Here is a 20,320-nt window from a genome sequence, read left to right on the forward strand (position 1 = left end):
GCCCTGTCAGCTGCCTGATTGAAAAGCTGCCAGAGCACCTGTTCAGCTTCTTCCGTAATTCGTTTGGATTTATTATTACGTTGAGGATTCGTGTTTGCTGTCCCACGCATCTACTGATTTACACCGTCTACTTTAAACTGAGCACACTAGACATTTAAAACCCATCCATTCTACCCTCATCGCACCTTATTTTCATTAGTTATTTCCATATCATTATGTTAATAAATAAATAAATAAATAACCACACTTATTTAAAGGCCCCTTATGGCTGTTTTGCTGTATAGTTTCCTGCCTGGGAATTGAACTGTCAACCTCTGGACATCGGGGTGCAGAATGTAAATTATTACATTAGTGACCCACTCCAGGGCCCTGTCCAGTCCAGAAGGCTGGGCACAGAAACCTCAGAGTCTGCAGTCTGACTCCACCGTCAAACTGTCCATTGGGACGCATTTCAGGTGGTTCGAACAATTTAAGATCCGGTGAGTCAAACGTAGCTAAAGACAAATCCACATTGATTGACACATTGATAAATGTTGTAATCATAAACAAATTGTATTTTTGCTGCTTTGGTTTGCTAATTTATTATCGCAAACCGTGGCGAGTCAGGAGAGCTGCCTGCCAGACACAACTGTGGTCACAATCGCCCATCGCCTCCGAGGTGTCCTGCGATCTGCCTGAATGAAAAGACAGAAGCGACGCCACCGCCTTCTGCACGGATAAAGATTGGTTGGAACTGTTTTCCGAGGTTTCTCTTTTTCATTTATCATCGTTTCATGTATGTAACACGTCACGCTTGTCACTGCACACATCAAGATTCAGCCTTGATCAATTGCGTCTATCAAATCCTGTAATCGAGCTCGCGCTGCCATCATGCGCCAGTCGCTGCGCTTCTCGAAACTTCCTCTCCATCTCGATGTGAGGGAGTTCGAAACACCGTCGAACTTCTGTTGCTCTTCTTTCGTCCAATTCCACGCGATTTGAATCGCATTTCTAATATCAATCCAACTCGTATCCGCGCGACACGGACCTTCGTCCTTAGCAGCTGCTTGTGCAAACAAAGCTAACAGATTTCACGTTTTTCTGTATTGAAGTGGTGGAGTTTGCTGGAAGTGAAGAAACATGGACTCACGGAAAGTGTCCGAGCTGAAAGCCTTCGTGCAGCTGTGCGAGGCGAACCCCGCGATCCTGCACCTGCCGGAGATGGGCTTCCTCCGGAACTGGCTGCAGAGGTGAGCGCGCGGACACATGTGCGTCTTATTCCGTCTGATCGCGCTGATTTGGTCTGTGAACCCATTCGGTGTAACCCTACACACACACACCGCAGGCCGGTTCCGTGCCCCCTGGTGCGAGTCCAGTTTGGAACGACGTCACATGTGCCGCCAGTTTTTGTGCATGTCTCCTTTAGCGACCAGTTCATCAAACACAGGCTTGTCTGTGCTGGCGTGTCTCTTGCAGCCTGGGTGCCACCATCCCTCCTCCACCAAAAGCTAAAGATTCCTGCCAGGTGAGTGGGGAGCTCTCTTTGCTTGGTGTTTCAGCGTCTTCTCATGCTGTGACTTTTAGGGCGGCTGCCCATGCGGCCCCCCTCCCACGGCCGCTGCACCCCCCGCGCCAGAGCCCCCCATGTCATCTGAGAGTGAGGAGAGTGAAATAGGTGAGGTGCTGAGCCTGGTCTCTTGACTGACTTGAGTGAGAGGAGACTGGATGACTTGGGGAGGATTGAAATCATCTGTGTGTGCAGAAATTGACCAAGAGGGCGTGATCGAGCCAGAGAGCGAGGAGCTTCCAGAGATGGCAGAGTTTGAAAACGTTGAGGTGAAGTCCAGTTCTGCAGCACAGAAGTCGGTATCTGTGACCTTGGTGTGACCCGGTGTCGAGTCACCCCAGATCCTGAGTGGTCCTCATCTCCAAACCTGGCGTTAATGCCGACTCCCTCTTCAGGTGACGGAAGAGATGGCAGATCAGGCCAACGAGAAGAAGATGGAGGCCATCGTCGCCCTGGGCGAAGGTCAGTCATTTGTTGGAGGCATGCGGTGCTGTGGCGCCGGCGTCTCACCCTCTTGTTCCTGCAGGAGAGCTGCAGAAGGCGCTGGACCTCTTCACTGAAGCCATCAAGCTCAATCCCTGCGTGGCCATTCTGTACGCCAAGCGAGCCAGGTGAGTGTCTGCATGTGCTCCCATGATCTGCGACGGCCTCCTGACTCTGTCGCTCGCCCTGAAGCGTCTTCATCAGGATGCAGAGACCAAACGCAGCCATCAGAGACTGTGACAGAGCCATCAGCATCAACCCCGACTCTGCTCAGCCCTACAAGTGGAGGGGCAAGGCCCACCGGTACCGTCCGCCTCCCGCTCCCATCATGCACTGCGGCAACTGACTGTGTGTTTGGCTGCAGGCTGCTGGGACACTGGGAGGAGGCCGCCAAAGATCTGGCCATGACCTGCAAACTGGACTATGACGAGGACGCCAGCGCGCTGCTGAAGGAGGTCCAGCCCAAGGTGCGGCTCAGTGGGTGGCAACAGTCGTGACCCAGAAGTGACTGAGAACTATTTCCAGGCCAACAAGATCATGGAGCACAGACGCAAGTACGAGCGCAAGAGGGAGGAGAAGGAGATCCGGGAGAAGCAGGAGCGCATCAAGAAGGCAAGAGAGGAGCACGCCAGAGCGCAGAGGGTGAGCTCACAAGGTCCACACCTCCGTCTCACACCGAGAGTGATGTCTCTCTCTGTCCTGCAGGAGGAGGAGGCCAGGCAGTCGGCTGAGGGAGCAGGGTTCTTCCCGGGTGAGGACCTTTGAGGACCAGACTCCAATGACACTTGGGTTTACGTGTCCTGTCATGGCCCTCTCAGGTGCTGCTGGGTTCCCGGGTGGATTCCCAGGTGGGTTCCCTGGAGGCGCCCCAGGAGGAGCAGCACGAGGCTTCCCAGGCGGAGCTCCAGGCATGGCTGGATTTGGAGACCTGCTGAACGACCCGGAGCTCCTCATGGCCATGAAGGTAACCTGCCGACAGCGGTGGGTGCACCGCCAGAGTCACCACGTAATAACGCCCACCTCCACCCCTCCAGGACCCAGAGGTGATGACAGCCATCCAGGATGTGACCAGCAACCCGGCCAACATCTCCAAGTACCAGAACAACCCCAAAATCATGGGCCTGATGGCCAAGCTCAGCGCCAAGTTTGCGCCGCCGCCGTCACAGCCGTAGACCAGCCCCGAGAGCCGCCAAGCTTCTCCACTACCTTTCCACTGTTTGCAGACCAGCGGGGCTTGGACTCGCTTCCCAACGTTCCCAACCTGGCGGCGAGTGGCGTCATGGGGATCTGACTATTTGACTCATCTCAGCTGGGACTCTCACTGCAGCTTGATTTGTGGATGGCGGGGAAGGCTAACACGCAAGCTAACATTCTCCCAAGTGTCTGGGCTTAATCTCTGCGCGGAACCAAACTCACAACCTTGTTACTTCTTTGTTATAAATGAGACTTATTTGGGGAGAATCACAATAAACTTCTGTTGCTGTTAACGTCTGGGCTTCTTCCTTAGCAGGGTTGTCCTCTGTACCAACTCTGTCTAGGCCAGAGTCCTGGCTGTACACGTGGCTAATCCCTGGGTCTGCAGCGGGATTACCATCCTCCACTTCGGAGCTCATTAGAACCAGTCAGCAGGCTCAGATGGCTCACGCACGGAGGGCACACTTTATTAGGGAACATATCAAAATAAAGACCACAGAGAACAACAGAGTCGCTGGAACTGGAGCATCTTTGAAGAGGGAGGTGAGAGCAGACTCGCTGGGTTAAAGCCACAGCTAGTGGCCGTACCTGTGGAAACAAGACCAGGGAGAGGACACGGGTGAAGTCTGGTGCAGGAGTCTGACAGACGGGAAAAGGCGATCACTCACTTCTGAAACTCCCACTCTCTGTTGTCGAGCGGACACACCTGTCGGGTCTTCAGCCAGCGGGAAATACAGTGGAAGTGGAAGGCGTGCTGTCCGGGAGAGACCTGGTTACTTGGAGGACCCTCTGGGGGATGTTCATAAGGGGGCGGGACTTACATTGCACACGCCCCAGGCGACCGTGCACTCCTCAGAGGTGGCTGAAGCCTGGTTGGCTTGACACTCGATGCCTGGTGGAGGAAATCAACAGAGGAGGAAGGTTATTAGAAGTGGACCCCAAAGGTCCCTTTCGCCGGTGGCTCAACTGAGGAATGCTGGGAACTTGAAAGTTAACCTTTGACCTCCAGTGACAGAGCGTCATGGGAGCATCTCATCTAAGCAGGTGTTCAAGCTCCATACTCCCGAGTCTAACTTGTCAAACTAGTAGGCTGTGAGTCCATGACAAGCTCATATTCTGACGCCGTGGAAACATCAATAACAAGTGCAGTGATCACAGGCAGAGGAGTCAGGTGGTGTCCAGGCACTCGCGACTGAACACGGGCAACAGCGTTGACTTACAGAGGTCCATAATGTGGTTACGGCAGATGGCACAGTTGTCCACAACAATGTCCCAGGCCCACAGAGCCACAGCGTTCCACTGGAGACACACACAACATCACGGTTAGGCAGGTGGTCAGTTCCTGACAAGCTCACGATCAGGAGTGTTTACCATCCGGGTCGTAAATTAGATTGATGGCCTGGGCGCTCCTTTGATTTTTCGGATAAACGCCGGCAGTCACTGACAGAACACTTTTTGCTTTCTTTCCCACTTGAATGACATATTCAATTTTACCGTGTTCAGTGAGACCATAGACAAGCGAGGCTGTGTTAGCATTTAGAAGCTAACAGGAGTTAGCTAGCACCGGTCAGCAGTCTTCGAATGGTCAGCTATTTGGAGCCCTGGAGGACGTTCCGCGTGCATCAACCTATTAATTCGAATTCGCCCCATTCATTTCTTACCTTCTTAACCTCGAAACGTTTCTTGCTGGAGCCACTGCTAGTGCCACTCGGCGCATCTACATCCATCGCAGCTGCCATCTTGACGGGCCAAATGAGTTTTAAGCGAGCCTCACCCGGAAATGAAAGAAATACAACATCCGCTATGTTTCCGCGTCAAAGGGAAACCTTTGATTCCTTTTAAACATTTAACTCGACTTTATGGTGTCATTTCAGTGGCTACTTTGTTCGATAATTTGATTTATTAAAGAAATAAACCATGAGTAGCGCAAACGCATAACTTTGAAAAGAAATAAGAAAAGTCAGGTTCCACCGAGATTTGAACTCGGATCGCTGGATTCAGAGTCCAGAGTGCTAACCATTACACCATGGAACCGCTGTACTTAACGTATCAAATCTACATCTATATACATGCTCACGCAGTTTTTCCTTAAACATTTTATGCCTTGTAAATGTCATTATATTTTACCACACCCTCAGTAAGGGCGAAGATGTCGTTACTCGAACTTTGTTTAGTTAACTGGAGCAAATGTATTTTCTTCATCATTGTTTTAGCCATGTTGCACTTTGTTTACAGGAAACAGAAAAGTGTTGCTCTTTCATTCATCTTTGATTCTTATTAAATACGACCAAATCGCAAGTCGATAAGGGAAAGTCGGATGTTTGTGTTGAACATTAGGAAAAATAATGATGTAAAATGGAGGAGGCACTTTTATTGAACATTGACGATATAAAAGCTACTGAATTATCGAAGAGCCTTGCGTAGCTTCCGTCCACATCACACGATGTTCAGTTAAATGCCACGTCTCTCTTCGACACCGCCGTCTTCTTCTTTGTCATTCGTGGTGCCGCCGGTTTCCTCTGGACAGGCTTGTTGCCTGCTTTGCTTCTCGGCTTTGTCGCTTTGGACACTTTTGTTTTTCCTCTTGCTTGTGGTGGACCTTGAACTTTGACCTCCTGGGACAGTGGGCTGTGTTCCGGGCAGGACTTGAAGACTTGGACGTCCTTGAGCAAGTGACCTTGCAGCTCCGGAGGGTGGCCGCAGGTCGCGCTCACCTCCAAGCTGACGTTCTCCATCCACCTGTGGAGAAGCACAGGAAGCTTGCGCTCATGCTCCTCCAGTCTCACCTTCCTATGTTCCTGGTCCACCTGTCTCTCCTCTCTGCCTGCACTCTCTTCTTCACTGGGTCTAGTTTTGCCCTCACCTGTGCAGCGGCATCAGACTGCAGTCACAACGTAAAGGGTTCTCCTCCAGGTCCAGCACCTCCAGATGTTTGAGGGGTCTCAGATCAGGAAGCTCCTCCAGCTGGTTTCCTCTCACAGTCAAGGCTCGTAGAGCGGAGCCCAGGCCCGACAGAGCATCCCTGGAAAGCTAGCACAAGCCCTGGATCTGAGCTCCTCTTGGTCCAAGATGATGTGGAGATGAGTAGAACTCACCTTCCTCATGTTCATGTGGTCCATATGAAGCCTCTTCAGGCTCTGGGAGATGGGCAGGAAAGCACCTGGGCCCACCACATCCACTGGGTTCTGCGAGAGGTCCAGCTCCTCCAGATTGGGGGTCTTGGACAGAGCCCGGGTCGGGACCTGGTTCAGCCGGTTCCAGGCCAGATGCAGGGTCCTGAGGAAGGCGGAGTCCAGAGAGCCGTCGGTGATGGCCATCAGGGAGTTGTTACTCAGGTAAAGCTCTCTGAGCTCAGGCATCATGGAGGTCATCAGGCCGCTGGGCTGCAGAGTGGAGATGTTGTTTCGCTCCAGGTGCAGGACAAACAAGCTGGGCAGCTGGCTCAGAGCTGGAGAGTGGAAGAGTGAGGTGCCGCGGCAAACTGACACGTGCTGGAGCGAGTGGTCTGACCTGGACCCGGGACCTGGGTCAGCCGGTTCCCCTCCAGGTGCAGGTAGGTGAGCTGCGGCGCTCCTGCGAAGGCTCCGGCCTCCAGGAAGGTCAGCAGGTTGTCCGACAGGTAGAGGTAGTACAAGTGCTTCATGCCCTGGAACGCACCACTCTCCACCTCCTGGATGCTGCAGTTCTCCAGATGAAGGGACAGGACTTTGGCGGCTCCTTTGAAGGTGTCACTGGGCAGGTGATGGAAGGAGTTGCTCCGCAGGTCCAGCAGCTGAGTTTTGGCAGGGAAACCACGAGGGACCTTGGTGTGGCCGCGACCTTCACAGGTGGCGTGTTGCCCTTCCACCTGCGGAGAGAGGAAGCACCTTAGCTGGGTGGAGACATGAAGCCAAGCGGCAGGAGCATCTCACTCACGTCACACTGGCACCTGGCTGGACACTTGATGATGGGCTTGGCCGTGGGCCTGGGAGCACTGCGCCCTGCGGTCCCCTCCTCCTCTTCTTCCTCCTTCATCTCTCCTCCTCTGCTGCGGCAGCGCAGGTCCACAGCAGCAACCATGCCCAGAGGCTCATCGGCCAGGTGGGGCGGCCCGGAACACACCCCCTGCAGCTTCACACCACGGGTTCTGGCCCAGTTCCTCAGAGGTCGCAAGTAGCAGTTACAGTAGACAGGGTTCCCTGAAATGCAGAGAGTCATCAGTAGTCGCGTCTGGAGGCCTGTCCTGGGTGTCCCCTGCCTGGCGCCGAGACGGTACCGGTCAGGTCCAGCGAGCTCAGCTCCTTCGGGCCAGAGAGTGGCTCCAGGTGACGCAGCTGATTGTAACTGAGGTCCAGTACGGAGAGGAGTGGGGCCCCGGAGAAGGCCTGCTGGGACAGATCCTGGAGAGACATGTGGTCCAGGTGGAGATGTGTGAGCTTCGGCATGATGATGGACTCCTCACCCAGGTAGATCATAGGGTTGTGGCTGAGCTCCAGCCGAGTCACCTCCCGCAGCCTGAGGAACAAGGCAGGAGGTTCACAGAGGAGCACAGGAACCGGCGGTGGCGGCGGTGACGGCACCTGTTCATGGCCTGGACTGGGAAGAACTGTAGCTCATTGTGGTCCAAACTGAGGCGGGCCAGCGCAAAGAGGCTGGCGAAGGCCTCCGCCGCCAAGTTGTTGATGGAGTTGTGACTGAGATGCAGCCACTTGATGTTGTGAAGACCCTACAGAAGGTGGAGAGTATTGGAGTCTGATGGCGGCCTGGTGGTGGGGGGGGCTCACCTGGAACGCCATGTTGGGAATGTAGACCAGCTGATTGTGGGTCAGAACCAGCAGGTTCAGGGAGCCCAGCTGCATGAAGGCTCCTGGCTGGATCTCCTCCAGACGGTTGTGCTCCAGATTCAGCTCCTTCAGTGCCGAGAGGCCGTCAAAGGACTCCTGCGGTCGGGAGAGCGGCTCGGTCAGAGAGCTCCTCGGACCCCGGGTCCCAGCCTCACCTGGAAGAGGATGTGGATTTTGTTGAAGGCCAGGTTGAGCGAGACCAGGCGGCCCAGCGCTCGGAAGGCTCCCTCCTTCACGCTCATGATGTTGCAGCGCTGCAGGTTCAGGTGAGTCAGGTACGGCGTGTGGAGGAAGGCCCCCCTGGGCAGCTGCTCCAGAGCATTGTTCCTCAGGTCCAGTTTGACTGTGATCTGTCCAGGCGACAGGAGACCGTCATGAGCTACAGCTCTCTGGCCACCCTCTGGTGAGCAGGAGACGTGCACCACAGTCGGGGGGGAAACCCACAAAAACATTGGTGATTTAAGAAGAACGTTTCAACTGTGAGGTGGTGCTTCATGGTGTGACAAACTTTGGCATTTTATTCTTGTTTTAAAACAGTTTACCAAGAGTTAGTTCTCAGTTTTCAGGCTGGATATGATCCGTTTGGACATCTGGGTGTTCAGAGAGCAGCAGTGTTCAGTGGAGCTCACCAGGCTAAGAGGATGTTCAGGAGGGGAGAAGGCTCTGGGTCAGACCCGCGATGAGCCTCCTCAGGTGAGACCCCGGGGTCACGTGGTTGCCCAGTTTCTCTCAAGTCGTGTTTGGTCACACTGGTCTGCAGATCATCTGTGACTCACCTCATCGATCGTTGGAGGAACCTGCTTGAGATTCCTGCCGACGCAGGAGACCGAGAGAGTCTTGCTGTCGCAGCTGCAGACTGACGGACACTTGCTGGTCTCCACCGGGACTGTCAGGACAGAAGTGGCCACGAGAACCAGGAGAGCCAGGAGAGCCATCTGCAGGAGGCTTGATAAAACACCTTCCACAAGTCAAGCTGGTCCACAGTCCGAAGCTCTTCACAGGAGACTCGCCGTGAAGCAGAGCAGTAGTGAAGCAGACCGCGGCGACTCCATGCGACTGACTGGTCAGCACCAAACAGGACTCACATTCTTCTTAGTCGACCCCATGACCCCTGCTCCTCCGCACCTCTCACAGCAAATTAACACACAGGCTCCACATTTTCTCTGTAGCCACAGGACTCTGCCACTGTGAGGGCATCTGCGCCACTGAAGCTCTCACCAGACGATCAGCTGCTGAAGAAATGGCCTCTTCGGGCAGCTGAGTTACTGAGAGAAGATCCAACCCCTCCGTCACAGAACCAAAGACGTTGGACATTACAACACCTGCAGCCTGTTCCTTCTTCACACCACGGCCCAAAACTGACAGGTCTGTGATGTCAGCACGAGTCACATGACCAAAGACCCCCCGCCCCCATCTGCTGTCACAGGAACAAGCCACAGCTGAAGGAGCAGAGAGCAGTAAAAGCAGGAAGTGACATCAAGACTTTATTTTACAGTGGCAACAGCGGAGCCTCAGAACACTGAGCCCTCAAACGTTCATGTGAGAGGAGCAAAATATAAAACAATAAAAGTCCAGTAAAGAGGAGGAAGACGTGAGGTGATGAGGTGTGGTCAGGTCCAGAGGTGTGACGCACGAAGACGAGCGACTCACAACACTGAGCAGGTCTTCAGCTCTCAGACAGGACTCTCTGCAGGGTGGACTGCAGGTTCTTCCTCACACCAACACAGGACTCCAGCGCCTGGTTATCCCTGCAGACGCGGCGCAGAGGATGTGGTGAGGGACCCCGGTACATGGCACCAGTGGGCAGACACGGATCCTTACCGCGACATGAAGGCCTGCAGCACGGCCAGGCTATCTCTAGGGAAATAATCCTGCCGCACCACGTGCTCCAGGACGTGCAGGTGGCCCGGCACCAGCAGCAGCGGTTTGACCTTGCCCTCACTCTGCACGGCGACAGATGGCAGGCAGATGAAGCGCCTGGCAGCATCTCAGCCTGTCATACGCACCTTCAGGAGTCCCAGCAAGACCAATAGAGATGAGACGAAGCCAAAGCCTTGGACGGAGGGGTTGGAGAAGGCGCTCCTCAGAAGGGAATCTGAGGAAGAGCACTGGATAAGCAGTGGATAAGGGCGCTCCAGGAACCCTCTCACAGCGCTGTAGGAACCTCACCGACGGTTTGCAGCACCACCTCCTTGATGCCGTGGCTGTCGTCTCTGTACACTGACGCGATCTTGAGGAAGGCTTCAGCCGTCCTGGTGGCGTCGCTCACATCCACCTGTGTCACACGGCGCCGGCGTCAGAGCCTCGCGGTAACCACGCTCCGAGCACCACTCACCTGCTGCTCGATCAGCAACGCACGCTTCTCGCCCAGTTTCACAAGCTTGTCTGGCGAAGGGAAGCTGAGGAAGGAGGAGACGTCGGGTGTCTGCGGTGCCGACGTCGGCGTGGAAAACTGCCGCCGAGGACGAGAGGGTCAGTCCCAGCCGCGGCAGACTGGACTTTCTGTCCTACCTTGTTATCTGTCACCTCATCTTCTTCCTCCTCCTCGTCCTCTTCCTCACCCATTTCTTCTTCCTCATCCAGCTCCTCTTCCTCATCGTCATCCTCGTCGTCGTCGTCATCATCCTCGTCGTCATTATCTTCTGGTTCACCTTCATCATCACTGTGGGAGTCACATGATGGCTTCACACTCAAATCCAGAGATGATGGAGTCAGCAGAAACAGCGCCGTCTACCTGACGGAGCCCAACAGCTCCAGCTTATTCATCTCCTCCATCAGCTCCTTCACAGCCTGACAACCACCTTCACCCAGGCAGTTTCCTACAAGAGCAAGGATTCTTCATCTATTCAGAGCTGAAGTTTCCCATCACTAGGTGGCAGCCGTACCGTTGAGGTCCAGCTTCTCCAGCTGCTCTTTGTCCTTCACTGCCTTCGCAACAGCCAAAGCTGCTTCTTCTGTGATTTCCCCGAACGACAAGTTGAGCTCCTGTGAAGACAATGATCCATAACTATGTATGGCACAGTCTTCCTCGACAGCAAACCTGGACTCACCTTCAGGATGGGCAGTCCTTCAGACACAGCTTCAGCGATGGCCATGGCTCCAGCGGGACGCACCAGACAGTCGCCGAAGTTGATCACCTGGACGCTGCTCAGGTGCCTGAGGGCCTAGTGGGAACCAGAGTTAGACGCATGACTCTCCTCAGGCCCCGGGTGCCATGCCTCACCTGCGCCATGGCGATGGCGCCCTTCTCCGTGAAGGTGTTGTCATTGAGGTTGAGGATACGCAGGTTGGAATTGTGCTGCATGGCAGAGGCCAGCGCCGTCACGCCGGGGTGGTTAATGCCGTTCTGGGGCATGTGGATCTCCTCCAGGCTGCCCATCAACTGCAGGACACCACAGTCAGCAGCGTTCTCAGCAACTTAGTTTCATTTCAAAGCACCTTGACCAGGTGACCGTCAGGATTTCACCAGAACTCAAGCTGCTGCAGAGGACAATGGAGTGGCAGGGTCTGACTCACACAATGCGCTGAGCTTGTCTGCACTAGACTGAGAGTGTCTGACTGAAAACACTGCACTGTCCGTGACCTCAGAGGTCAGACTTCATCTCCATGTCTGGCTCCTCTGAGCTGCAGGAAGACAAGATGATTCCTCCTTACCTTGAAAGCTTGCGCGAGGGCGGTGGCGCCATCGTTCTCCAGTCTATTTCGTCCTGCGACAAACACCTTCAGACTAAGAGGGGCGCCGTCTGCACTTGACTTTTTGTGGCAGTGGGTCAGTGAGGCGGACAGGATCTGACAGGAGAACAAGTCATTAAAAAAAATAAATTAATAAAATAAAAAAATAAAGTGAAGTTTCACACTGGACATGGCCAACGGTGGCCACTGACCTTCCCTCCTCCGATTCCCATGCCGCAGTTGTTCAGCCGCAGCTCTAGCAAAGTGTAGCAGGCGGTGCTCTTCAGCAGGTTCTCGATCCCCTTCACCCCGTCTGGTCCGAAGGCGTTGTCACTCAGATCCAGGACGGTGAGCCGGGCTCCGGCCAGCATCAGGGCATCACCCAGGGAGTTCTGCAACACAGTGATGAAGTGAAGCAGTGAAGCTCCATCCGACCAGCGCGAGAGCGACTCCGCGCTCTCAGCTAACACCGCAGATACACTGCTACACTGGAAGATGTCTGGAGAGTCATTACCAGAGCTGGAGGGATCTCCGAGCGCAGGCGACCCGTGAACATGTCGCTCCAGTAACAGCGCTGAGGAGTGAAGGTGCCACATATGACAGTGGGAACACGGCGGCTGCATGTCGATGAGGAGGTGAAAGCCAAACCTGGAATTCGCTCTTGGTCTCCAGAGCTTTAGCGATGGCCTGAGCTGCCTGCACGCCAACAGTGTTGCCCTCCAAGCGCAGAGCCTGGAGACCCTCAAAGTCCTGGATCTCCTTCACAATCTCCTCCACTGATGACAGAGAGTTGAGCAAGACAGTAACGAGTGCTGCAGCCTCACATTTCACTGACATCACGTCGCCTTCTCAAGATTCACGTCATGGTTCTGATACTGTCCAACTACCTGACTGGGCATCATCCAGCTTCCTCCCCTGCCCCTTGTAGCTCAGCTCCGCCTCCTCCACACCAGCCTTGGCCAGTGAGTCAGCCAACTGTGAAACAATGTCTGTTGCCATGGTAACACCTGATGGGCAAACACACACTTCGCTCAATTTCCTGGGCTTCTCTGCCGCTGTGGTGGTGCTTCCTAAACAAAGCCTATTCAGTACACACTACTCCATGGTCAGGCTGTGGGTCTGAACTACAGGAATTGACTTCAGCCAAACAACAGTGACCAGAGCTCATAGTGGTGGGATAGGAAGCAGTGCTGCAGACCGACAGGAAAGCCTGTTGGCTCCGCAGCAAACCAGGTGTTTATTCAGATGTTCCAATACAACATCCACTCACTGGTTATGTAAAACACAATCTGAGGCTTCGCACGTTAAAGGAAACTTAGGAAACATTAGAGAAGATAATCCGAATTCGTAGATGACTACGCTTTGTGTCGTTTGATTTATTTTTACTTTCGTTGCGAGGCGGTGAATCCGCCTCTGTTTTGGTTCAGAGGCATCAGCTGGTTAGCATTAGCACCATGTTGCTACGGGGGAGCTGCTAATAGACGTCAAAAAGAAGCCTGCAACAAAGTTGTGAGACAACTACAAACACAATGTGCTAAGAGCAGCGCGTAAATAGAATAACAGCATGAGTCAGAGTCACTGAAGTGCTGGGCTTCGGTGGTTTAAAGTAAAGCCGCTAACTAGCAACACCAGACAGCTCATGCTAACAGTCGTTGCAAACGTTTTTTTCCACTGTCCGCTTCATGACTGGGGTTTTAAGTGAGTCCTCAGCCCAGTACGAACAAATACTGTCCTGACCACAACAACACAAAATAGGAGAGACTGACCCACTCCCGCTCGCTGCTGATGTTCAAAACCAGATGCGACAGTCGAGCACGGATGACGACGCTGCACGCGGAGCACCATGGGAGTTGCAGTTCCATCTGACAACAGCGGCGCATTCACGGTGCCTCCGCCTACACTTGCAAGTCCCGCTCTTCACGTCGCATGGGTTAATGCGAAGCCAAGAAGTGAAAGCATAATAAAAAACACCATTGACATACGCCGTTTCAGATATTCTCATCATAACATGGTCGAATAAACCGACTCATCCGCGCCCGGAAGTCAACAACGGTGCGTTCACGAGCACTTTAGGAAGAGCCGACACCAGAGCTTTTTTAAACATGACAGCAGCACAGCAAAACTTTTTAAAGCGTTTAAGCTGCTAGAAAACACTTATAAAACGAATAACCAATAGCGAGTGCAGTCCGTTCGCGGGAATGTGCCTGGCAGACAGCACCCAGGGCTGCTGTGCACCAATCAGCGCATGACGAGTGTTGAAGAGTCCGAGAAGGAATCGAAACTGAGTTGGAGTGAAGGGAAACGAGAGTTTGCAGCTTCTGAGCGTCGACTTCAGGTGACCATCTGCCTCCAGAGCTCTTCTCCACGCCGGGGAGAATTCAATGGGAGGGTGAGTGTTAACATTGTGTTGCGACATGATGGTGTTGCTGTTCAAGAGCCGAGTGGAAAAGAAGCCTGAATAAACATGATTTTTATCCAAGTGATGCCCCTCTTGTTGCCCCCCTCCCACCCAGGAAGCCAGAATGGACAGCCTCAGACACAAACGCAAGACGGACATCAGCAAGTCCCTGGCGTTCATACAGTAAGAGCGAACTGGTGCAACTTCTCCGTGGTGTTGAAGAATGACTCCCACTGTCTCCGCAGATTGTCCCTGCCATACCCCGAACCCGCTGACTTCAAGGTGACTGCTGTCATTTATTTACACCCACGGATCGATTCAACACAAACACATCTAGAAAGAAACACATGGAAACCATAGATTTGTGACTAATCCAAGCTTTTGTGACGACACATAACTCAGTCTTCATGTCTGTCTGGATCACACTTCCTGACTGGATTCAGAAGCTGATGTTTCTGGAGCTGCCAAGGAAGGAGTGGCATGTTTATGGCAGTGGTGCCGCGGCAGCTGCCAGTAATCATGCCACTAGTTTGGTTTTCAACCATGTTGGTTGTCAGAAATGGGACGAGGAACTTGTGACTGGACAGAGGACGAGGTGTCCATCACATTGTCTCTGTCGTCACCCCCCTACTCATAAGGCGTCTTGTGATCGTGCTCTGCTATGTCACTATGGTTTCCGTCAGGCTCCTGAGAGGTCGGACTCTCCGACTCCACCATGTCCAGGTGTTTAGTTCGTCTCTTTAAGTCACTGGTTTTTGTCCTCGTAACTGCAGCGCACATGCAGAAGGCTCGTCTTTGATGGAAAGTGATGACTGATGGTGCATCAAAGATTCCCTGTGGCTTGAGTTGTGTGTTTTATGTTTTTCGACTCAGAAGACGGGAGGACTTGCGAGTGTGGCGAGCTTCACTCAGTTCCTCCTCCAGGGTTTGGTAACAATCTTCACCCTGAGATTTGCTTTTCACCTCCGGAACTTGTGTGAATGATCTGTGAGCGGCTCGGTGTGCAAATACAAGGACGTGCTCCTGAGGATTGTTTATCTGGTCCTTCAGAGCCGACCAACAAGGTGACTCTGGAGTAGGTGCTTCATCACAGTCTTCTCCTCCTGCCAGGACTTCCTGGTCCAGTTAGTGCACAACCTGCTGGAGGAAGGCAGCGACCTGATCACGGATGGAGACCTGAAGGAGGCGGAGAAAGAGTTCAGCGAAGGGCTGGATGTTTCTGCTTATGCCTTGGCGCAGGGGGTCGAGATTCCACCAGTTCTCCTGGAGAGTCTCCACGTCAACCGAGCGGGCGCTCACCACCGCCTGGTCCGACTGGCACCTCAGTCCGAACCTTGTCGCACCCCGACGCTGCAACTGACTTTCTCTCTCTTCTCTGCAGAAAGAGTACGACAAGGCAGTGAAGGACTGTGATGAGGCTCTGCGGCTCAACAGGGAGAGTCGCAACGCTCTCTACAGGAAGGCTGCGTGTCTTAGGGACATGGGACGTCTGAGGGAGGCGTACAACTGCGCCACCGAGTGCCTGCTGCTGAACCGTCTGGTACGAGGAATTCTCAAACATCACTACGACCTTGAGCTGTTCCTCACATTCTTGGTGGGAGGAAATCTGTGAAATGGGTCGTGCATCTGGGTGGGGTCTGAGGGGACTCCAGAGTTGTGTGTTAAGTTTCCTCGTCTCCTTTTCACAGGACAAAGAAGTGAACATTCTGGCGCAGAAACTCGCCATCCAACTTGGTCTGAAGACTAGAAAGCCCTACATCAGTTCCAAGGTTTGACTGACATTTGATTTTGGCTGGTCCTCACTTGGTCAAGTCTCAATTTGAGGGTTGAAACAATTATTATAATTGGGTTTAGGGTGGGAGGCTGGGGAAAGGGTGATGGCCAGGAGAAACCTCGCTATGTGTGTGTGTGTGGTGAGAGTGTGGGTGTGAGGAAACCACAAGCCAGACGAAGCAGTTCCACTCACCTCACTCTTCTCTTCTCTTCAGGTGCCTGGCTCGCACTTTGGACACGACAGTGGTCCGCCAGAGAATGTCTCTGCTGCAGGTGGGTCTTCATCTGGAGACACTTCCATCAGAACCCTGACGGATGACTTCTCTTCAGCGAGTGTGCTGCCCGCCCCCCCGCCGCCCGCTGTCTCCCCCCCCCCGGCGTCCGACAAGACGGTCCCGTCGGCTGAATCGGACCTGATCGGAGACGACCTGGACACCCTGCTGGACTGCTACCCTGCGGAGCAAACCGAGGTCTCACCTCTGGTCCTTCCATATGAGTTAGTCTTGCTGGCGGAGACCACTGACGACAAGTCCCAGAATGCATTGCAGGAACACAGTGTGACGTCGGTTAGCTTTCTGCCAAACCAGCTTGTTGGTGTCTGTGTTGCAGCCGGGGGTCACGTCCTCAAGCTTCTGCGCCCCCATCCACGTGATGCCCACCTGTCTCCCTGCGCCCAGTCCCCAACTCCCGCCCGCCTTCTTCCCCTCTGCGGTCAGCCAGCTCAACAGCCTGGACAGTCCTGCGGTGGGAGCAGAGACCACCCTGGACGCTCTGGACGACCTCCTGCCCTCGCAGAGCCTGGACTCCTTGGACGACTTTTCTCCCATCAGCCTGGAGGCTGGGCGTTTCACGCCAGCTCCGCTCGAAGGGCTGGACTCCCTGGATTCCCTCTGCGACGCGTCACCCAGTTCTAAAGTGAGGGGCTCGGGCGAGGCAAAGGACCTCACCGTTCTGTTGAGTCAACTGGGCCCAGTGGAAAAGGCCCCCGATGTTGAGCTGGGCTGCATGAACGGGGGCGCGGTGCACCAGCTGGACATGTTTGACACAGACGTGTCCGCTGGGGTCACCACGCTCGACACGCTCTCCGACTTTGGCCCCTCAGGTGACGGAAAGTCGTCAGTTGTTCGCGGTAGACTGGGACTGATGTGTTGCTCCATGTGTCTCAGGGGTGTCTGCCATTCCTGCTGCTGCCTCCAACACCACCCTCAACGTAAGGCCATGAGGTCCAATCTGTGTGATGAGTTTACCTGACTGAAACTCCCTGTTGTTGGACACAGACCGCTGCCGAAGCCAAGCACCCGCTGGCCAGGACCCACGAGTTCCTGCAGGCCTGTGTCGCCTGTTTCCCTCGAGAAGGTGCGTGGACCCCCACACATGCGCGTCAGTTCCTGTTCCGTCCATCCTCAATGCTGCTATGAACAGTAGCAAAGTGGTGTTGAGCTCCACATCTGCCTTTACCTTACCTCAAAAACATTCTCTGACCCTTCTTAAAGGTCAGGGGGTTCACACCTTCGTCCACAAGCCCAACCTGGTCCACAACTGCGAGCGAGACATTCTCCTGTGCCGGCGAAAGTCCCCGGTCCCCGCAAAATGGACCAGAATTCGAGAGATACCCACATGGACATCCTTCACCGGACCCTTCGTGCTGTGCAGAGGTTTCCAACGCTCACCATCAGAATCCATCTTGTGGCGAGTTTGGTTCCATTTGTCTGGACCTTCAGATCTGATCGCCTCTGGAGACCTGGGCCTGTGCAAGTACGGCGAGGACTGCACCTTTGCCTTCAGCCAACTGGAGATTGACGTGTGGACGGCGGAGAGGAAGGGGGCGCTCAACAGACAGCTTCTGTTCCAGTTAGCCGCGCCGGCGCGGGACCCTATCGGCAACGTCGTGCGCTTACTGCAGGAGAACAAGGGCACGTTCATCTTCGTTTGTAAGGTGCTGACGCGGCAGAAAAGCTGCGGGTCACGAGTAACCACACGGACTCAGGTGTTCTGCTCCCTGCAGGAGTGCTTCGACGGCAAACCCAGGATCATCAGCAAGCGCCTGAAGGCCAACCCGTCCGTCTGCTCCAACTTGGACGTCCACCATAACTTTGATGCCAACAAGTGAGCGTGGATCGCCGCCGTCTGACCCTCTGTGGTCCTGGCCCTCTGCTTTCTCATTTCCAGGTGCCTGGCTTTTGTGGTCCGGACCACCACGGTCAACTACAAGAAGGTCCGCCCCCTGAATGTCATGTGCCACCTGGACATTTGCCACAAAGCCGTGCGCTTTGGCTGCCAGCACGAGGACCAGTGCCGCTTCGCTCACTCCACTATTGAGCTCAAGACGTGGCGGGTTCAGCGCAGCACAGGTGGGCACCTTGTTTCACATGTGGTCGCATGTTCAGATAGGGTGTTGATGGCCTCTGCTGCAGGAATCAGTCCGGAGGAGATTGTACGAGTCGCGGCCAATTTTTACGAGAGCGCAGAAAGAAAGCAGAAGGCAAACGTAAGAGGTTCTTTAAAAAATGTCTGCGTCACCAGCCGTGTCCAACAGCCGCTCACCTTCAGTTTGCAGCAACAAACACTGGAAACCGAAAAGCGGGCGGAGCCACCAGGAAGAGCCTGAACATGAAGATGAAGTTCGTATGTGGCCAGTGTTGGCGGGACGGACGCATCACGGAGCCTGACAGGATCCTCAAGTACTGCTCAGCCAAGGCCCGACACCTGTGTGTGACCTCCGACACTCACCGTCAGGGAAGTGAAGCTTCTGGTAAACCGGGACTCATTGTCCTGTTCCGTGGGCCCCAGGTGGAACAGGGAGCGGCAGATTCTGATGGTGAGGTCTCTGCATGAAACCAAATGGGCTCAGGTCCGGCCACTGCCACACTCCTCCAAGAACTTCCCTGCGCAATACGAGGTTCCTCTTCTCGACCACTCGTAATTGACCTGCTGGACTTGCCACTCAAACAACTCCCGCTCGTCTCGTTCCAGCTCTGCACCCGGATTCTGGAGAGGAACAGATGCACAGTGCCCAACTGCACGTTTGCCCACAGCCCGGAAGAGAGAGACATGTGGATGTACATGAAGAGCAACGACTGTGAGTTGGTGGGCTCCGTCTCTATTCTCTTCCTTCTTCAGTCGAGATCAAAATAGCAGTTAAAGGATAACAGAATTGGAACTGAGGTATGAGGGTGTTGGGTCTTGCTCCAGACCTGCTGTTTTCTTGTCCTTGCCTGATGAGTCATGACACCTAGTGGCTGAATTTGACATTAAATTTCTCAAGTTTCAGCAGTTGTGTCTTTTGTTTCTGTCATCAGTGCATGATATGCAGCAGATGTACAACATGTGGCTGTCGCTCAGCACCCAGAGCCAACCTGCAGAGGGCGCCGCACACCCCCCGCCCAACATGGAGGAGAAGTACATCATGATGCCGACAGACAACATGGAACCATCGGTGGGTGCCGGGCTGGGGGACGGTGGCTGGACTGTGGCCTAAACTGGAGCTTTGTTGTGTCAGAGCGGCTTCCACTGCCGGCTGTGCGGCAAGTACAGCAACAGCGAGCGCCAGTGGCAGCAGCACATCTCCACCGAGAAACACAAGGACCGGGTGTTCAGCTGCGAGGGGGAGGAGGAGGCGCTGACCTGGAGCTACCGCTTCCCCGGCAAACAGCTGGAGCTCTGCCCAAAGTAAGCTCCGTTACTCCACTGGCTCCCTTCTCCACTCAGGCTCTGTCTGGTCCGCAGGCTCGGGGGGCACTGCCCAGACGGTGTCAGCTGCGACTTCGCCCACAGCACGGAGGAGCTCCAGGAGTGGCGCGAGAGGAGAGACTTCCTGCGACGGAAGTTGGACAGGGCCAGAGAAGAGTTGCTCATCATGCCTGACGAGTTTGACTTTGGAAAGTACAATTATCTACTCAAGTCTTAATGCAAACATTACCGACTAGATTTGTTTGGGCTACCAAGTGCTCTTAAAGAACCCGGGAAGAAGCCATTTTATTTCTCTCCACGCCACTGTTTTCTTTTACTGTGGGCAGCACAGGAGGCTCCTTGGCTTTTACTTGAATATATTACGGGAGAATCACCACAAGTTCCTTGACAAATCTTGAGTTGTTCTTCATCTGCCACAGCTGTGCGAACTTGTGCTGGTTTAAGTCTTGTGGAGCAAAGATTCTGTGAATAAATAAATAATTCCGTTTAAATACCCCCAATGTTTTCATAGAATGTGAAGGCCATGAAAGGTGGGATCAAAGATGAGGCTTAGATTGTCATAAAACGCTCTCGTTTTGACGGATTTATTTGGATTGGTCGCCATACCTTCACCTGTTTTATCCCTATGAAGCAGCGAGCCCGGTTCTGTTTTCACTTTCCACGTGTGATCTGTGCGTGGAAGGAAATGTGCTCGGGCTTGTTGTTGTCCCTGGTCTGCGGCCCGCCCCCACTCCTCTGATT

The 20,320-nt window shown here is 54.1% G+C and overlaps 5 protein-coding genes and 1 non-coding gene across 9 annotated transcripts; 2 read left to right on the forward strand and 4 right to left on the reverse strand.

Moving 5' to 3' along the window:
- Nucleotides 1-606: 606 nt before the first annotated feature.
- Nucleotides 607-3,516, forward strand: st13 (ST13 Hsp70 interacting protein). Of its 2 annotated transcripts, none has more exons than XM_053851657.1 (13): nucleotides 607-745; nucleotides 1,092-1,229; nucleotides 1,456-1,504; nucleotides 1,564-1,654; nucleotides 1,742-1,815; nucleotides 1,942-2,008; nucleotides 2,073-2,157; nucleotides 2,222-2,332; nucleotides 2,394-2,496; nucleotides 2,555-2,671; nucleotides 2,735-2,780; nucleotides 2,848-2,993; nucleotides 3,064-3,516. In XM_053851657.1, exons 2-13 carry the CDS (start codon nucleotides 1,120-1,122, stop codon nucleotides 3,199-3,201), a joined length of 1,137 nt encoding a protein of 378 aa, XP_053707632.1. In that variant the 5' UTR covers nucleotides 607-745; nucleotides 1,092-1,119; the 3' UTR covers nucleotides 3,202-3,516. The 2 variants fall into 2 exon arrangements, with proteins under 2 accessions (XP_053707632.1, XP_053707631.1); XM_053851656.1 differs by having other exon boundaries at nucleotides 645-775.
- A 158-nt stretch (nucleotides 3,517-3,674) lies between these two features.
- Nucleotides 3,675-4,987, reverse strand: rbx1 (ring-box 1, E3 ubiquitin protein ligase). Its single transcript, XM_053851658.1, has 5 exons — nucleotides 4,885-4,987; nucleotides 4,444-4,522; nucleotides 4,045-4,115; nucleotides 3,892-3,977; nucleotides 3,675-3,811 (listed from the first exon to the last, which is right to left on the reverse strand). The coding sequence occupies exons 1-5, from the start codon at nucleotides 4,960-4,962 to the stop codon at nucleotides 3,799-3,801; spliced, it is 327 nt and encodes a 108-aa protein (XP_053707633.1). The 5' UTR covers nucleotides 4,963-4,987; the 3' UTR covers nucleotides 3,675-3,798.
- A 198-nt stretch (nucleotides 4,988-5,185) lies between these two features.
- On the reverse strand, nucleotides 5,186-5,257 carry trnaq-cug (transfer RNA glutamine (anticodon CUG)). The gene has a single exon. It is a non-coding gene; the product is annotated as a tRNA-Gln (tRNA).
- A 370-nt stretch (nucleotides 5,258-5,627) lies between these two features.
- On the reverse strand, nucleotides 5,628-9,002 carry chadla (chondroadherin-like a). The gene is made up of 10 exons (XM_053852172.1): nucleotides 8,823-9,002; nucleotides 8,202-8,396; nucleotides 7,987-8,142; nucleotides 7,783-7,928; nucleotides 7,479-7,717; nucleotides 7,139-7,401; nucleotides 6,734-7,070; nucleotides 6,319-6,671; nucleotides 6,087-6,253; nucleotides 5,628-5,962 (listed from the first exon to the last, which is right to left on the reverse strand). Exons 1-10 carry the CDS (start codon nucleotides 8,979-8,981, stop codon nucleotides 5,671-5,673), a joined length of 2,307 nt encoding a protein of 768 aa, XP_053708147.1. The 5' UTR covers nucleotides 8,982-9,002; the 3' UTR covers nucleotides 5,628-5,670.
- A 523-nt stretch (nucleotides 9,003-9,525) lies between these two features.
- LOC128751279 (ran GTPase-activating protein 1-like) lies at nucleotides 9,526-14,210 on the reverse strand. Its single transcript, XM_053852206.1, has 16 exons — nucleotides 13,485-14,210; nucleotides 12,606-12,725; nucleotides 12,367-12,494; nucleotides 12,233-12,292; nucleotides 11,931-12,110; nucleotides 11,701-11,835; nucleotides 11,270-11,428; nucleotides 11,097-11,210; nucleotides 10,932-11,031; nucleotides 10,781-10,865; nucleotides 10,558-10,708; nucleotides 10,382-10,498; nucleotides 10,216-10,321; nucleotides 10,053-10,141; nucleotides 9,868-9,989; nucleotides 9,526-9,794 (listed from the first exon to the last, which is right to left on the reverse strand). The coding sequence occupies exons 1-16, from the start codon at nucleotides 13,561-13,563 to the stop codon at nucleotides 9,713-9,715; spliced, it is 1,827 nt and encodes a 608-aa protein (XP_053708181.1). The 5' UTR covers nucleotides 13,564-14,210; the 3' UTR covers nucleotides 9,526-9,712.
- Nucleotides 13,823-20,250, forward strand: LOC128751272 (zinc finger CCCH domain-containing protein 7B-like). Of its 3 annotated transcripts, none has more exons than XM_053852190.1 (21): nucleotides 13,824-14,107; nucleotides 14,232-14,299; nucleotides 14,362-14,398; nucleotides 15,227-15,424; nucleotides 15,498-15,656; nucleotides 15,805-15,885; nucleotides 16,105-16,359; nucleotides 16,499-16,991; nucleotides 17,056-17,099; nucleotides 17,167-17,245; nucleotides 17,383-17,544; nucleotides 17,611-17,825; nucleotides 17,895-17,995; nucleotides 18,059-18,240; nucleotides 18,304-18,377; nucleotides 18,440-18,597; nucleotides 18,680-18,788; nucleotides 18,863-18,968; nucleotides 19,189-19,325; nucleotides 19,389-19,558; nucleotides 19,616-20,250. In XM_053852190.1, the coding sequence occupies exons 1-21, from the start codon at nucleotides 13,964-13,966 to the stop codon at nucleotides 19,794-19,796; spliced, it is 3,153 nt and encodes a 1,050-aa protein (XP_053708165.1). In that variant the 5' UTR covers nucleotides 13,824-13,963; the 3' UTR covers nucleotides 19,797-20,250. The 3 variants fall into 3 exon arrangements, with proteins under 3 accessions (XP_053708163.1, XP_053708165.1, XP_053708164.1); XM_053852189.1 differs by having other exon boundaries at nucleotides 16,105-16,162; nucleotides 16,220-16,359; nucleotides 17,383-17,825; XM_053852188.1 differs by having other exon boundaries at nucleotides 13,823-14,107; nucleotides 17,383-17,825.
- Nucleotides 20,251-20,320: the final 70 nt, after the last annotated feature.

Source organism: Synchiropus splendidus, chromosome 19 (assembly GCF_027744825.2).
Source record: "Synchiropus splendidus isolate RoL2022-P1 chromosome 19, RoL_Sspl_1.0, whole genome shotgun sequence".
Lineage (NCBI taxonomy): Eukaryota > Metazoa > Chordata > Actinopteri > Syngnathiformes > Callionymidae > Synchiropus > Synchiropus splendidus.